Source organism: Phlebotomus papatasi, chromosome 1, assembly GCF_024763615.1.
Source record: "Phlebotomus papatasi isolate M1 chromosome 1, Ppap_2.1, whole genome shotgun sequence".
NCBI lineage: Eukaryota > Metazoa > Arthropoda > Insecta > Diptera > Psychodidae > Phlebotomus > Phlebotomus papatasi.
Genome location: NC_077222.1, coordinates 107,886,285 through 107,903,529, shown reverse-complemented (window position 1 = coordinate 107,903,529; position 17,245 = coordinate 107,886,285). Strand labels below are relative to the sequence as shown.

Here is a 17,245-nt window from a genome sequence, read left to right as displayed (position 1 = left end):
ATTTTGGAATTTGAGGTTGGAACTTACTTGGTTGGGATCTTTTGGCATTTCCGGGTGATTTTGTCCAGATTTATCACTAAAAACACTTGAAAGCACTTCTCTGGTTGTCTTTGTAACTATTTTCACAATTTTCCGCGAGTTTTCTAACCGAAATTCTTCAATTTTCCTGCACTGAAAAGTCTTCAAACAAAAACGCGCACGATTCAAGGATCACTGAGAAAACCTTTCAAATGTAAGCAATCAGCTTCCCGCCATTCCCGCCAAAAAAATATCCTAAAGCAAAAAAGAAATAAAAGCAATTAAATAATAATAATTTCCAACATTATATTTATTAAAATTCCTCCAAAGTGCTATATTAACGTATACGTGTGTCATGTAATGTCTAATAATTTTCCTACAATTTTTTTGGTTATAAATGCATCCAATTGACTTCAAAGTTAGGTTCAATTTCACCTATTTATACCCCCTAGAAAATACAAAAATATAGTTTTATCGTGAGATTATGAAGTTATGTAATGTACAAATGTATAAAAATACAGCAGAAGCCTCTCCTAGGAACAATTTGAGAGAGATATTGGTAACTAGGGCAGTAGCATCTCTTCGAGAAAGCACATTTTTAAAGCACCACAGATATTGAGCTTTTTTGCTTTGGCATTTGGCGGAGCTACGAAGCAATCCTCAGGAGTAGTACCTATCAACTTCCTCCAGCAACCTCTCCACAGTCGCCTCATCAACCTGCAGGAATCTCTTGGCAGCGCGACTGAAGAAGTAAATGTCTCCGGTGTAGATATCAAACCAAAGGGCATGGATATGCAAGTCATGGGTCTCCAGGCGCCTCTTGAGGAATCCATAGGACGCAATATTAGCCATTTGCTGCAGAGTGTTCACCTGACTCAGCTTATCTTCAATTGCAAAGTGATTCTCGGGATCAATGTACGCAACAACCTTTCGCAGTGGTGTCTCTGACGAGAAGATCAGAGGATCTTTGCCCCCAGACTGATGCCACTTGAGGAAAGTCTGGAGACTGCTATTCGCATGGGAATACAGCCAAGCACGTAACGGAGAAATCCGACGATTATCCAGGGATGCAAATTCGGGATTTCTCAGTTGATACAGCAAATTCATGGCTTTGCAGTCGCTATGCCCACAAATCACAATGTGCCGGATGTCATTGACAACGCATCCCAATTCAAGTCCAGCTGGCTCACACGTAAAATACTCATCTTGGAAATTATGGGCATGTGGAATGAGATTTCCAGCATTTCGTACTGCAACAAGAAATTTTCTCTTATTACAACTTACTTCCTCTTAACTTCCTGCTTCTTGCCTAAGGACACTGACCCTTAGAACCCAAATTTTCTCCACTGAGAAGCATGAAAAAAGTCCAAGGGAAATGAATAAAATAATGGATAGATAAAAAGCATTTTAATTTATGTAAATTTGATGGAAAAACCTTCGATGTGTCTTTCTTTTATTATTTAAATTTTACATTTTACAAATTCTTCCCAAATCCCAAAAAACAATAAAATGACAATGAACTTCAGACTATTAATTTATCTGAAGGATGATAAACAAAACCAAATCAACAGCTGAGTAACACTAATTAACATTATTTAACTTTATTTTTGCTAAAATCAGAATGAAAAGATTCCAAATATCATCATCTCATACTGCTGCGCTACGACGTTATAAACATAAACATAAACTTATACATCATGCTCAAAGCAAAAACCGGCTATATTCATTTATTTAACTCATACTCAGAAGTATGAGTTACACATACTTCTGATTCTGACATAATTATCAGTAATTGATTAAAACCTTACTAATATTTAAAAGAAATGTGTAAGTTTCTTAGGAAAATTTAAAGAAAATTCACATTATTCGAAGGCATGAACGTTCGAAGGAAGAGTACTTTCCCCTATAGACCTTTATTCAAAAAAAATTAAAAGGTTTTCATATCATTCTTTTTTATTAAAACGATTAAAACAGTGTTGAGCAAGAACCGTTTGAAACCGAATAAACGTCAAATGAAAATTATGCGTCAATTGTCAAAACGCTACCTCGAGAAACTTATTTTGACGTTTATTCGGTTTCAACCGGTTCTTGCTCACCTCTGCATTAAAAGATTTAATACAACTTTTAGCAGGGGGTGACATTAGCTCTGGAAAATGCGACCAGTTTTAGTGTATTTTTTTTCCTGTTTTCGTACACATTTCACGAGATATCTCCAAAACTACGTAGGTTGCTAATTTGGGATGTTTGGTGGCCTATTCTATATTAAATTGGCTTTTATTTTGTATTTGTATTATTTGCTAATTCAGTCTACAATGACAGAAAACAGCTAATAAACTCAAAAGTTTTTTCGGCTCGCTAGAAACATATAGGTAACATAGAAAACATCATGCCCCTGACTTTTAGAGAAAGAAGGGGTAGAGAGATAAAAAGAGGAAACAACGTAGAGATAACATTGACTTATTGGGGGAATCACTGAAGACCGGAAGTCGATATCTCTCACCATTTGACCTCTAGCTCGGTAACAAACTTATGGTCAAGAAAAAAATACTTTCCGAAAAAAATTATTCAATTAGCGGTACGCAACCGATTCATGACCGATTAAGACCAATGCAATAGGTTTCGCAATTTATATACCTTTCCAAAAAATCCAAATTTAACCAAATCGATTAACAAATGAGCCCTGCAGACTTATTGATCTTTGACCTTCAATAATTCAAAATGGAGATTTTCCTGTCCTAGGTAAGTTTGGGCGAAATTTTACTTTGGAGAACTGAGGATGAGTTTCCTGAATTGATACCTTCTCACTGACGCTTCCGAAAAGAACATTGGTGTCCTGCGGTTATCTTGTAATGTGCTACGGCAGTTTAAAAAAAACATCTTTGGACGAAAAGGTTCGCCTAGGCTACCTCTAACACGTACCCGAAATTGAAAGAGATCTATAGTGCCGATTTCGAAATAAGGGCAGAATCACATTGACAGTAAAATGCTCACCGTATTTCGTTAATTTACGAATTTTTATGGCAATTCTTACGTAAATTCTTGATTTCGTATTACCTTATCTCATACTCGGTGAAAATAATATAAGAAAATTGAAGAAATAAAACGAAAATGCGATAAACGGTGAGCAAAAAAAAAAACTGGCAATTAGGAATATTTTGTTATGGAAGTGATACATTGCTAAACAATAAATAAAATCGCTTTATGTTACAAATAGACAAGAGTGGAGCAGTTTCGGTGACTGAAGTTTTTTTTTTAAAAATTCATTTGCTGCACGTTTTTGAATCTATAAGGGAAGGTAGGCATGGTTCGCATGCATTGTTCCAGCCTTCGAACGATAAGAATTTTCTCTTTGATTGCAGGGAGTTGTTTCAGCAATTCTTAACCATAACATAAGGTATTCATAAATCCCATAATCACTGCAAAAGTAAGTTGCGTAGCCCTTCTTTTCCAGGTTCTAGGATCACAAATAATACAAAATTGTCCCAAAATCTCTCAGTTAAATTCATTTCCCAAAAAAAATCAATAACACAGTGGATGAAAGTATTAAGTGGGTTGATACGTAATAACGTTTTGCACCGGAGGGAAATTGTTTTCGCGGTGGCGGAAAATTCGCAAGTAACAAGGGAAAAGCGCACTACCTTCGGACGACTCAAGCTTCGAACAATTCATTTTTTCAATGTGTTTCAAATGAAATTACCCCATTATAATATTAAATTTTATTAGCTGGTCCAATGCCTCAAATTCCCAGAAAAGAGCTATGGGTGAAATGCATTAGGAACATCGAAAAAAATTGAATTGTCCGAAGGTAGCGCAATTTTCCCTATACTGTATAATAGGTCCAAACAGAAAAACAGTGTTTTAAAGACCTTAGTGCAGTGATGATTTCCGCGGATTCATGTGGCTTGAAAACAACAAGCGGTGTATAATCTTTAATTGTAGGTAAGACATTCCAGGAAATTATGCAACGACGAACCTACAATCTCCATTGTGCGAACCTTCCTTATAGGAGCAAAGTTTGCACAAGTCGTCATACTGTTTTTTTTTTTCTTTTTCCTGTGCAGAAAAAAATTAAGGATTCTGCCTCAGTCAATGAGGCACGCGTAGATCAGAGAATTTTTTTTTGGCGTAGAGCAAATGTGCGATTATTTTTCTTGGATATTATCTATCTGAGAACACGCATCACATTCCAAGTATATTCATCTTAATTCTCAAAATTTTATATTTTTTAGAGTTATGTATGCGTAAAATTATCCCAACCGCCCGCATGACGTGGATAAAGACTTAAAAAAGAATTTTCATTTTGATAAAAATAATACGAGTTCAACAACTCTATGTATCCCATGTATATATGATTCTTTAACGTTACTGGAAATTAGTACCATTGGAGTCGCACTATTGTAGGAAAAATTCAAGATAGAGTTTTTTGTCAAAGGCAAAAATGGGTAAATTTTTCATTTTACAACAGACTTGAAGATTAGAGGTATCAATTCTCGATCTTCGGCGACCCCTCCTCTCCAAAGTCAAGATTATCTCCTGTCGTTTTTTATTTTTCTCATTGACCCTTTTGATCCCCTCCAAAACCGTTTCATTCGTTCAAAAAGAATTTCATTTATTTGTGTGATACAGGAGTGAGAAAGAACCGTTTGAAACCGAATAAACGTCAAAATTAATTTTTTTGACGTTTGTTCGGTTTCAAACGGTTCTTGCTCAACTCTGTTGGGATATATGGGACGGGATATATATTCAAGATAAGCTAAACTTATACGAGCATTTCGTCTAGGATAATTTTTAGAAATACGGACACTTAAAAAGCATCTCAATTTCTCATTGATTTGTGTACTTAAGCCGCCTTTCATTGTCCCACTTTCAGCGCTATCCGGCTTTTAGGAAATCACTCCAAACTGCTGCAGCCGCGATGTAATGTAGCAAATTAAATCGAGAATTTAGAATTTTTATTGTGAGAACGCAAAGCTCGAGCTCAAACTTACAGTCAAGATTATCTTGAAATTAGTATTTTTCCTAATTCCTCTCTATCCCTTTCAAAATCCGTTTTTTTTATTTGTTTTTATAGAAATCCTAGCTTTCACGATTTGTCATTTCGAGTTTTTCAAAGTTAAATTTAAATCCTTCTAGACACGGCTTATTTCTCAACCGATTTGGTCAAATTTAGATTTTTCTGAAAGGTCTTGAAATTTTTTATTTAACTTGCAACCGGTTTAGAGGAGGACAATCCGCATTTGGCGTTTTTAGAGCATTTCAAACTGGGATCGTAAATCTTTTACGAGGAAAAAGTGACATTCCAATTTGATTTTTACCTGAAAGGAATTATCAGAAAAGCTCTACTCACCTATAAACATGTCCCCTACATGTGTCTCTGTAAATCTCGTGGGTATCATCCGACTGTCCATACACGTAAAGAACACAGCTTTGGGCTGAAAAACCAGAGAAAAATCCTCATCAATTTGTTTACTCAAACCACGTGGTTCGTGACGTCACTGTTGTTGATAAACAAAGTGGGAGCGAGAGAGCAAAAGCCCACAAATCAAGGTCATGAAATCCGGGTATCAGAGAGGGGCAATCTTATCAGGCCAAGAGGCTTTGATGAATTACGAAGAAACTTACATGGGGATTATCTCTGACTTGCTCAAATTCCTTCACCATTTGCTTCCTCGTTGTGGCCCTATACCGAATAATTCCCCTTAAGATTTTCTCCATTTCCCCCCACTGATTCTCAACAGGAATGCACTCAAATTAATCTTAGGGATGTAGAGGGAAGACTAAGGGATGTGAACACGGTGGTGTATGTTGGGAAATATGATAATTTAACTGGAAAACTAGGCACTTTTTGGCACAGGCACACTCATTTTTTCGCGACTGACAAAACACTGACATTTGAACGGTGACGCAATGGGCAATTGATTGGTTTTTTCGAGGGGAAACCTAGCAAGAGTTAAATTGAAGATACCCAAGAAACATTTTTGTTTTGCGTATTGTGACAACAAAATAAACTTTAATTATTCATTTAAACAAATTCATCAAAAATATTTCCCCATTGAATAGGATGTCCTTCAGTTCTGATAGCTTATGTTGAGACTGTTGCTATTTGGACTCTCCAGTTCCTCAAAGTGCTTCCTGGCATTGCGAATATTGACGAGAGTAGCCTCACTCGGCATTCCCGGATCCGACATTATCACCATCACGTACGTATTGCTCGTGAAGGTATCAATGAAGGCAGCGAAGCAGCTGTTTCTGACCTGGAAAGTGAGATTTTTGTTGATAAAAAAGATTGCTGGGAGTGTCTGGGGAAAGATGGTACCTCGAGGGAATGGAATTTGGCGCCAAGCTTCGAGCAAGAGAGCTTGAATTGTTTGATGATGTTGGAAACCTTCTCAAATCGATGGGCATCCCGATGCTCCTTGCGCTCAAATGACGAGATCACGAGGAATGTAGCCCTCTCGAAGAGCAGTACCTCGTCTGCATCGATAATCTTGGCAAAGACGCCCAGGGAATATTCGAGAGCCTTGACATTGGGTATCAGCATGTAGACAATATTTGACCAGGCCCGGTAGAGTGTCTCATCCCAGATACTGGTGCGATAGCAGGTGCACTCCAGTGGCTTCGATAGCCTCTTGAGATCATCTTCACGATCCTTAAAAATCTGCTCACGCTGATCCTCCGCCACGAGATCCATCTTGTGAACCAGGCAGAAGATCTTGGCCTCCTGTGAATTCTGCAGAATAGCCTCCAGGCATGACTGGTAGTAGTGCATATCCTTGTCCAATTCCCGACTCTCAACATCGAACACATAGATAAGAACAGCCACATTCCGGAAGATGTTCTCCTTCTGCGATGCAAAGTACTGCTCCATGAAGGACTCCTGACCGCCGCAATCCCACAGATTCAGCACTAGATTGCCCAGGAATCTCACGTGAGAGTGTTCAACGTCAACTGTGAACAAGAAAAAGGTCATTATCACCCAGAAAAAACCCTGAACAAAATTGTTTACTTGTAGCTCCCAGACGCCTCGTGTCTCTGGCGATGTAGTTGGCAAAGATGATGGATCGCATACTTGTCTTCCCAGATCCACTCTTCCCCATCAGAAGTACCTACAGAGACCCCCCGGGAAGCCCCAAAAAAGCCAAAAAATTACCAAATAACCTCTTTGTTTACTGGGAGACAAAACAACTGCAACTTCCAGTGAAGATTTCACCAAGAAATCCCAATTGTTTCTCCCAATTTCACCCACACTCACCTTCTTCTTCATATTCATCACTTTTTTCACGCCACTTTTGGTCAAATGATAATGTTATTTCTCTAAAAAACACAAATTTTCTTCAACATAAAAATTCCACCCTTTTTTTCTTCTTTCTCTCAGCTGACGTTTCCACAATATTCCCTTCTCCACCATCAGCGCCATCTATCAATTCATGGAGCAAAAAAACCCAAAAGTGGAGAGGGAAAAATCTCGCGCCTTTTCTACCTGGGTCATCAAATTTCTTGTTCAGTTTCTCAAGGAATTTCGCAGTGGTTGGAGAGACTCTGAGAAGAGAGCACTAGAGAATTTGTCCAAGTGTAAAGTGGGTCACACAGTGAAAATGAAAAGTTTTGTGTTTGTGGCAATTCTACTGGTCATTGGCCACAAATTGTCTCCATGCGAGGGAAAGGTGAAGAAACTTAAGCTGGCTATAGACATTATGGCCTCTACACATTGGGAGCAATTTTTGTCAAAAATTGCTTTTTTGAAGGTAATTCCCTGCAGCCTTGTAGGTGGAAACGTCAAATTTCTGTCAAAAACGCAATTTTTGACGAAAATTGCTCCCAATGTGTAGACGCCTTTATGGCCTCTACACACTAGAGAAATTTACAGCAAATTTGCAGGAAAAAGTCTTCAATATGGACAAAAATTTCTCTAGTGTGTAGAGGCCATTAGACATAATTTATTGAAATATTTCTTTTCAATATCAAATCGTCAGTTAAATCAGCATTTGTCGTAACTTCATTTTTGCGATTTTGGGATATATACATATTTAGAATCGGCGTAATTTTGTTTATTAAACTCACTTGAGAAAAAGAAACATTTATAGACCCATTAAAAAATTATTTTAAACAAAAATTATCGTAAGTGCCCTTAATTAATAAAAATTTATCAGAATTTGTCGTAACTTCCATTTTTGGGAAAGTTACGACAAATTTTCATACAAAATTTGCTCTAATCAGCAATTTGCCGTAACTTCTTCTGCTTTTTCGCGTGGCTTGTAATTTGCAGCAAAAATTTAATATTTCTCATTAAAACGTTCACAAACTCTTCCAAATATCCAAAGGCAGTGCGAATAATGCAACATTAAATCATTTAATTCGATATTTGTGAGAAAAAAGTGAGAAAAAGTCACTACCCATCTGTCATTAATTCAAAACAAAACAAGCGACGTCGCGAACAAAATTTATTCAATAAAACTTATGAAATAAAAGCTTTTAGGGAAAGGGATAACAGTATTATTGAAAAATTTAGTCAAATAAAGGCGCTTATTATCACTAGAATAATTCAAATTGATATAATGCATTTTAGAAAATTGTCGTAACTTCCAAGATCTCCATACATTGGAAGTTACGGCTTTATAAACGATGGAAGTTACGATAAAATATTATTGTGTTTCTTCTAACATATTTCTCAATATTGCAGCTTTGAAATAATTTTATAAAGATTTTCTCGAGTTAACTTACAGTTTATTAGTGCCACTTTTATTATTTTGACTTAAAAGTATCGCATTCGGGGCTCATTTTTAAGAAAAATAATATTGAACTGAAAATTTCGTCTCCTGAAAAGTTGTCAAAAGAAAGTTACGACAAATGCTGATTTAACTGACGATAAATGTTTCAATATTGAAGAAAATTGTCCAGTGTGTAGGCAAATATTGAAATATTTGTTTCAATATGGAACATTTTATTTCATTATTTTGAATGGCTACAAACTAGGCAAAACTATGTCCATAAAAAATTTCAAAGTCACATTGAAATAAAATTTCAAAGGAATTCTAAATATCAAATTGATTTGATTTTTCCTTCAATATTTTTTAATGGTCAGGATCAGAAATCTTCTTCCTTCAGAACATCACAGAACAGCTGGATTTTCCTTGTTCATGAATGAAAACACATTCAAGATCAAAATCCAAGTCAGGACACATCTCTTCTGCTTTCTCCAGAAAATCCCAGATTCTTGGAATTTGGTTATATATTTTGTTCAATCTCCTCAAGAACCCAACTTGGTCAGCATCTGGGATTTCCTGGAGGAAGCTCCAGGAATCCTCTGACCAACTTGGTTATTTTTGGGTGTTCTTGACAAAATACTGAAGAAATCCCAGAAGATATGTGAATTCCTAACTAGACTGGTGTTTTTAATATTGAAGTTTTAATATTGAAGTCAACTTGTTCAATGTGTAGGCAATTATTGAAATATTGGTTTCAATATTCGCTTCAATATTGAAGTTTCTTTTCAATGTCACTTTGAAATGCTATTATTTCAATAATTTGTCTGAATGTGTAGACAGCTTTAGCCACATTCGCGGCTTCATTTGCATAATCTCCATAATCTCATGATTTCTGACCATCCGCCAGGTCCTTGTCTCCGTCTACTACGAATCCCTCTGCCCTGACAGCATCCGCTTCATCAGCAATCAACTCTATCCCAATGTCCAGGATCCAGGACTGAGGGATTTCATTGATGTGGAATTTATACCCTTCGGAAAGAGCAGTGTAAGTCAATTCTACTCTAAATCTACTCCTAACTAACCCCACTCCCCTTCCCGCCAAAGTCCCACCCAAATGGAAACACCGTAGAATTCACGTGCCAGCATGGACCAGCAGAATGTGAAGGAAACAGACTCCAGTCATGTGTCCTCCACCAAATTCCCAATCAGCCAGCTGAGCAGCTGAACTTCGTGGCGTGTCAGATGAACTTCCAAGCTGAACCAACTGGCGAAGTCGTGAGTATATTCACTTAAAATGGATTGCACAACCAAGGGGTCAAATACACAGAATTATTTGTCCAAAGACACAGTGAAAGGGAAAACGATCAATTAGTGAGTCACTGCAAATTTATTTTGTAAAAATGTTTATCGCATTTGTAAATTTGTTTAAATAATTCTCCAGAAAACGGTGCAATTGCGTGCTAAAAGACCAATAAACGTGGGCGCGACGATGGGAAAGTGAATTGCTGATTTGAGTATAAGATATTGCCCGGTGATAATTGCGATAGAGATGGGCTATTTTTGGTAAAGACACTTTGGGAAATTACATTAAAACATATTACGCACTTTAGAACAGGAAATTGAATTTTCCGGAGGTGAATTACTGGGATGATTGCTTTTTAGTGCTCGATAGCAGAGAAACAGAAGATATATAGAGGAAATGGGGCAGCTTTGAACGGGGGTACCTTTGAAGTTGGATTTTTTCTCCTATTTTTTTAATAGAACTGGACCTTAGCGTGATGTAATTTAGCTTCATAAACCAATTACGATAAGCCTTAATTTCTTTTTAAAATAGGAGAAAGATACACCATTTTAAAAATGTCCCAGTTCCCCCTATAAATGATTCCAAGTACAATTTTTCGATATTGAATATTTTTTACAATTGTTTTGAACCGATGTATACGATCGCCACTAAGTGTCTCTACATACTTTGAACAATTTTCGTCAAAACTTGCATTTTTGACAGAATTTTGACGTTTCTACTTACGCCTGTACAGACGATTTTCTTTCAAAAAGGAATTTTTTACCGAAAATTGCTCCCAATGTGTAGAGGCCTTAAGCTTAAAGCATTGCACATATTCTTTCGAGAACAGATTACTTATCGGTTTATAATCGGTTTATTACCAATCTATAACCGATTGGGATCGGATCAGATTATCAGGGATTCCAAGACCTTTCCAACGAACCCAAATTTGACCAAATCGGTGGAGAAATATGCTCACTAGAAGTCCTTTTAACTTTTAACAATAAAAAACCCCTGCGAAAAATTAGTCCCGGGTGTAGAAAGTGGAGAATTTAACCCTTTTAGGATGAGAGGGTCAATAGTTTTTGGGGTCAGAAAAATCACTTTTTCTGGCCATTTTAGAGGCAAACATAACTTCAGATAGCTCTAAGAAAAATTTCTTTTTGTGTCACCAATGATCCAATCGTCCTTAATTGGACGACGTCCTTAATGGGACAACGATATCCAAAAAATAGAATATTCTAGAATATTTCTTCAAAACATAGTGAATTTCGAATAATAAAAAACTTGATCCTCAGACAATGCACAATTCTATGATTGCGCATAATATATTCAGAGATATCAGACCTAATTCTTTCATTTAGAGACAAGAAATTAACTTTTCAGTGTGAGGTTATACTAAATATAACCTTATAAAAAAGCTATTTGATTGTAAATTGTGGTTATGTCGAGATATTTTCTAATTTTGGGAATTTAAACAGAATATTGTAAGGTTTTACAAAAAAATTAAGCATTTGTTTTGCATTTGAAAGTTTCTCTAACCTCTAAAAATGTTTTTAGGGTTAGAATTCTACAAATTTCTCAGTTTGAAATATTTTTAAAGAGAGAGTGAGAGAGAAAAGAAAAATATTGTAAAATACTTAATATGTCGCTAATATTTTCAAAAAAGAAACTTAAAATAAATTGAGAAGTCCTAAAAAATTTATCCATGAAGCTCTTATAGTTAAAAAAAAAAGAGGTTATAGTAAAGTTTTATATTGTACACCTCAGGGAACACCAAATTCTAATCGATTTCAATAGAATTCTGCTAACCTTAAAACGTTACTCGGTGAGGCAGTGTCATGTCCATTGTTTAGCAATTTTTGTTCGATAATTTCTGACCAGTCAGCATATTGTTTCTGATCGACTCAGCAAAAATACGCTGAAAACGCTGCTTTTTCCAGCTAATTGTACTCGATGGAGTATTATATTATACGATTCAACCTCGAAAATAAAGGTTATGTTTATTCAGTTTTTATCGGGGCTAAATGATTAACTTTAAAATTCTATATTAGAAAACCTGGCCATGTTAAAAATGTAAAATTGTGAGGTTAGACTTATGGTAACCTTAAAACTTTTCAATGTCATCTTGCTAAAGAAAATAGGATCCATTATGTAAGTTAAATATTAAAAAAATAATAATTGGATGAAACAAAATTCCGTGATAAGTAGGTAGAGATTGTGCCTCAGCTACAGTGTATCAGAGTTAAGCTATAATTTTTCTTTCAACATTTCTTGCATTTTCTAACTCTTTAAATTTACGATAATTATTCATTATTTTAGGGCCTGATTATATTGTTTATTATATGATTATTCCATTTGAGGTTATACATGACATAACCTTAAAAAATACGTGAATAAAAGCAAATTTATAAGTTCAATTCGATGTAAAATTTACACAATAAGTCGAAAATTCGATTTTTGGTAGAATTTGCAAAATAATCCAGAAGATCCAGAGCATTTTAAATAGACAGAGAGACAGAATATATTCTATTTGGTGTTTAAAATGTGATTCATTTAAATGGAAAACTTTTTTTTTTAATAATTTTGCTTTTGATGTGGCTAAATCATTGATCAAATAACGCTCTAGGCGTCAGATACAGTAGACTCTCTCTCATTTGGGCATATATGGTACAAAATGTCATTGGAAATTCCACAAAAAGCGTTTAATTATAAAGAATCACGATAAAACAAGAGGAACTACAGCAAATTTGAGAATATTTCTTTCAATATAGACAAACTTAATCAAACGTGAAAGTTATCAACATAATTTTTCGAGACAAAAAAGACATCCGAATGCAAGGTAGCCCAATTGAGAAAGAGTCCAATTGAGTGAGAGTCTACTGTAAAAGATATTGTTACACAAAAGATATAATTTTAAGGTTAGGTTTGATATAACCTAAAAAATGCATAAGGTCCGGCATCTTAATAATTTTGACCTGAAGATTTTCGAATTTCTTCGGGAACACCTTAGTAATTGCATCGAAAATTTGACAGAAACTTGTAAGCCCCTTTTACAATTTGATTGTAGGGGAATTATACAGTCAAGTTTCTCAAATATGAACATTTGGGAATGACTTTTCTTATTCCTCAAAATGTGAGCAATATTTTCAAAAACGTAATGGAACTTACGTAAAATGAATTTTTCCTAAATCAGGAAAAAATAGGGAATACATCGACATAATTTATTGTTAAATAAATGGAATTTGTTGAGGAAGTTAATATAATACGATAATATTGAGGAAACTCCGGAGAAAAATGATTCTAATTCAGACTCCACGCAAAACTTTCTTCACATAACCTCAAATTTTTATTTTGAATTCAATCGTCCGTCGTTCATATTTAAAGAATTCGTGTTTGAAGAACTTGGCTGTACATCAGTGAGGTCCTGTTCTAAACATTAAAATATTTGGCTCCCGGTTAGTCTTAAGAAATCTCCTCTAGTGGTTCGTTTCTGAGATAAAGCCTCCCTGCCGTCTGTTCTAATATACCCCAGTTTGTCTTGGCTAAAATAGAAATAGTTGCGGGAAGCCGTATTTCATAAAAGAGAAATAAAATTTTGAATTCGAGCAGTCAGCGAATTTCTTTTGGCAATTATTCTTGGTAAATAAATCAAGAGCACATCTGTTGCGTCCCTGAGACATTCTTCAATCACTTTAAATTTTCCAGCGCCAAAAAAAATTATTTATGCAAATGTATACCTAAAAATATTTGCGCAATTTCTCTTATTGCTCTTTTAATGAATTAAAATGAAGGCAATCGGGGGCGAAAGTTGTTCTGTAATTTTTGTCCCCTCAGTTTGCTAAAAAAAAAGTCTTTCGATTTTATTAAATTTATTCCAAGAGTCTACACAACGAACTCGGAAGATATAGAAAGAAACTTTCTGCCGTGAATTCTTAATTAAGAATTCCAACACTTTAACTGCATAAAAAACTTTTATATCACGCATCAATGAAGAAGATCTTTTTTTTTTGTATAATTTATTCAGTTTCCGAGGCAAAAGGAACTTTAAAAAGTATAAATTTGCCAGTTGTCGATCGTTTTGTGAATTAAATAGTTTTTTTTTCTTGTGCGACGTCTGAACTGCAATATCTGCGAAAAAAGACCACCCACGATCAGGAGGAAAATTAAGAAGAAATTAACTGAAAACTAGTTTTTAGAAGATCTTCTCGAAATTCCGCCATTTCAGAGTAAATCGACCCCTCAGTGTAATTTTATTCCAACTTCTTAAGTGGTTTTATCGCGGTAAAGTCGTTAAAATTACGTTAATTACCTCTTAAGTTTATTGACGTTATTCGAGTATTAAGAATACGGTTTAATCTTATCTTGATCTGCTCTTCAGGTGAATTTCATCACAAAAAAACTTTTTTACTTTCAGTGTGCAACTTCTTCAGATGTTGACTGGCAAAGTGTCCAGCAATGCTACCAGAGTTCCCTGGGAACTCAATTGCAGTTGGATGCTGAAGTAAGGACGAATGGTGTCCTGCCACTGACCAATTTCGTTCCAACAATCGTCTACAATAACGTAAGATCTTTTATGAAGAATTTAAAAAGAAGATTTAATATTCGATTTCTCTCTTTTGAAGGTTTTCGATAAAACACTCCACGAAAGATCCCTGAAGGACTTCAGGAAAGTCGTCTGTGAGCAACTCAAGTATGAGCCCCTAGCTTGCCATATTAAATAAGAGTGCAATATAATCTCCCAAGAAAGTGAAAAATATGGGAAAATAAAGACAAATAAATACATTTCTATCAGTATTTCATTTAGTTTTAATCAAAAGTGAAATTATTGAGCATAAAGCGGTCTTCAGACTAGAGGTTTAGCCTAGTTGCCGAAGGTCTCAAAATCCTAAATGGTAAACCAATTGTATTCCTCTTTCAGAATCCTAGGTCATTTTGTCCTTAATAATCCAATTCTTAGCTAAATTTTCAAAAATGTTTGGACTGATAAAAAATTATAACAGTTAAGCATATGGCTAAGCCTTAGGTGTGAAGCCCGTATAAGTCTAAATTCTAAATCAATTTGAATCAGTAAATAACCAATAATTGATTTTTTCTGAAATTCACTAGACATAGTTGAGCCTCTCTGTTGATTAGGATTGATTGTTGTATTGGAAAAATTAGACTATCCAGCTGATCCAGCTATCAATAAGCATTTCACTATTCCAATAAGGAATTCTTACGTTTCATTTTTCATGGACCAGGCAGATTTATAACACAAAAAGCAGTTTCTAAACTAGGATGTTTTAAAAATTCACTCCACTACTTTGCACTGACGTGTCTTGGAAATAACTAAGTCAACTGTTATAATACTCCCAAGTGTGTCTCGGCTAATATAAAAAAATCTATAATTTCGAAATTCTACGAAGTTATTTAAAAAAATTGTGAATTTGAAAAAAACAATTTTAATATCACATAACCTCAATTATCTCGACTGTCGCTGAACCGATTTTGATGATTACTTCGACATAATTGTAGACGACATTTGTGTCTATATTTCGTCCAGTACGCAGGTACTGATTGATATGATCGCTTTTATTCGACAATTTCATTAAAACTGAGGTTAAAATAAAAGCTTTCACAAAATTCAACAATTCTCTGACATAATCGAAGTTCATCATGGACTAGGGTCCCTAGTGGACGCTATAGTCAAAACAAACCACGATTATCTCGGCTTCTGAGCAACCAATAACATCACGTTCTTTGACAAAATTATAGAGAACATTCAAGTCTACATTTCACCTATATATCACTTTTCTGTCAGTCCATCCAAATCCTAGATATTTTGGTTTAAATACAAAATTTATATTATTTCACGAATTTGACTCAAAAATTACTACATATCATCCCCCAACTTCAGCTCTAAATCGAATTTGCATGCATTCCGAGTTAGCTCACGTTAAGAATCTCACCTATATAAGCCGGTTAGGACTATCTGCCCCTTTTATTTCAAGAACTAAAAGTTTAAAAACATGTGTTTGAAAGAGTGATAAAGTAAATAATGTTATCGCTATTTGCGGATTGATAGTTCCACTTGAAATAATAATTATTATAATATAATATATAAAAAACTATAGTTTAATTAATGTTTGAGGACTTTTATTTCAAAATACCCAGCAAAATACCCAGGTGCTTAAAGTGATACTGAACGTGCAAGTGCAATATACTCGTGGGCAATAACTTCATAAAAATTGTCACACTTCTGTTCTGTATCAGAAATACGTAGGTGCAATTGATTTAAGGGTACTCTTGCTCCATTAATCTCATATAACAAGAAAAACGTTAGCAACATGTTGGGGTCACTAGGCCTCTTTCAGACCGAAACAAATCGTGTGTTCTATTCTAAGTGCATTTTCTTTCTGCATTCGGTGCGACGCATCATTATGTGTAAAAATGTGTGAAAAAGTGGTGTTTAACATAAATTAAAGTTCTGAAGTGTGCCAGTTGTGTGCAGTAGAATTGAGTATATACTTCATACACTATAAAAGTGCACGGAGGCTCTGGAAATTTAACTGAATTAGTCAAGATAAATAATAAATTACTCATTCGAGAAAAATACTTGATCAATGTCTTAGAAAAAATATAAAGGAGAGGACAGTTCTGCAGTCGATAGGTCGTATAATATTGGTATTACAGACTGCAGAGTGATTATATTTTATTTAGTCATAATCGATACATTTTACCGTACATGATGACGTGATTTTATATAAAATGAAAAATTGTTGTATTTCGGATGTAATAATTCACCCGAAGATGGGCCTCTTTTATACGGTTATAATAGAAGAAATTTGTAAAGACTCTTTGCCGTTGTATTCGTATTAGATCTCTACTTCGTTTATAGCGATAGTTGCTCCTTGGGTATATACCTTTGCTAAACTGGCTAAACTTCTGATTATAACAACACCCAAATACAATAAGCAATCAGTCACACTCCGCAAGAGATTTTATTCTTGGAATTTAAAATAAAACCTAGAAATTGATTATTTTTGTCTGATATCAAAATTTAATCGTTTTCTTATGAAAACCGGTAATTTTAATATTTCGTTTTTCCAGATTCAATTTTTTGCTAGTTTTCCATAGAGTGCGCTGTTTTTCATTCCACAATTGTTGAAAATTCCTTGGAATCTCCCACAAACCCATTGAAAATTCCGCGGATTTTCGTGTTTTTCTTAACGAAAAGTCTTCTTCTTCTTCTATTTCC

General features: G+C 35.0%; 3 protein-coding genes across 3 annotated transcripts; 1 reads left to right on the top strand and 2 right to left on the bottom strand.

Annotated features, from left to right (window-relative positions):
- Positions 1–310: 310 nt before the first annotated feature.
- LOC129799157 (beta carbonic anhydrase 1) lies at positions 311–5,911 on the bottom strand. Its single transcript, XM_055842834.1, has 3 exons — positions 5,641–5,911; positions 5,366–5,450; positions 311–1,268 (listed from the first exon to the last, which is right to left on the bottom strand). The coding sequence occupies exons 1-3, from the start codon at positions 5,731–5,733 to the stop codon at positions 679–681; spliced, it is 768 nt and encodes a 255-aa protein (XP_055698809.1). The 5' UTR covers positions 5,734–5,911; the 3' UTR covers positions 311–678.
- An 82-nt stretch (positions 5,912–5,993) lies between these two features.
- Positions 5,994–7,552, bottom strand: LOC129799156 (ras-related GTP-binding protein A). The gene is made up of 4 exons (XM_055842833.1): positions 7,271–7,552; positions 7,025–7,124; positions 6,335–6,966; positions 5,994–6,272 (listed from the first exon to the last, which is right to left on the bottom strand). The coding sequence occupies exons 1-4, from the start codon at positions 7,286–7,288 to the stop codon at positions 6,087–6,089; spliced, it is 936 nt and encodes a 311-aa protein (XP_055698808.1). The 5' UTR covers positions 7,289–7,552; the 3' UTR covers positions 5,994–6,086.
- LOC129799164 (GILT-like protein 1) lies at positions 7,525–14,802 on the top strand. The gene is made up of 5 exons (XM_055842841.1): positions 7,525–7,682; positions 9,631–9,768; positions 9,828–9,998; positions 14,423–14,569; positions 14,631–14,802. Exons 1-5 carry the CDS (start codon positions 7,614–7,616, stop codon positions 14,727–14,729), a joined length of 624 nt encoding a protein of 207 aa, XP_055698816.1. The 5' UTR covers positions 7,525–7,613; the 3' UTR covers positions 14,730–14,802.
- The last annotated feature ends 2,443 nt before the right edge of the window (positions 14,803–17,245 follow it).

Coding starts and splice junctions, on each gene's coding strand:
- LOC129799156 (XM_055842833.1), bottom strand. Junction 6,967..7,024: donor GAGGCGTCTGGGAGCTACAA/GTAAACAATTTT, acceptor TCTTGTTCACAG/TTGACGTTGAACACTCTCAC. Junction 6,273..6,334: donor CCAAATTCCATTCCCTCGAG/GTACCATCTTTC, acceptor CTCACTTTCCAG/GTCAGAAACAGCTGCTTCGC.
- LOC129799157 (XM_055842834.1), bottom strand. CDS start 5,733: ATGGAGAAAATCTTAAGGGGAATTATTCGGTATAGGGCCACAACGAGG. Junction 5,451..5,640: donor AAGTCAGAGATAATCCCCAT/GTAAGTTTCTTC, acceptor CTGGTTTTTCAG/CCCAAAGCTGTGTTCTTTAC. Junction 1,269..5,365: donor TGTAGGGGACATGTTTATAG/GTGAGTAGAGCT, acceptor TTCTTGTTGCAG/TACGAAATGCTGGAAATCTC.
- LOC129799164 (XM_055842841.1), top strand. CDS start 7,614: ATGAAAAGTTTTGTGTTTGTGGCAATTCTACTGGTCATTGGCCACAAA. Junction 7,683..9,630: donor TGTCTCCATGCGAGGGAAAG/GTGAAGAAACTT, acceptor ACCATCCGCCAG/GTCCTTGTCTCCGTCTACTA. Junction 9,769..9,827: donor TACCCTTCGGAAAGAGCAGT/GTAAGTCAATTC, acceptor TTCCCGCCAAAG/TCCCACCCAAATGGAAACAC.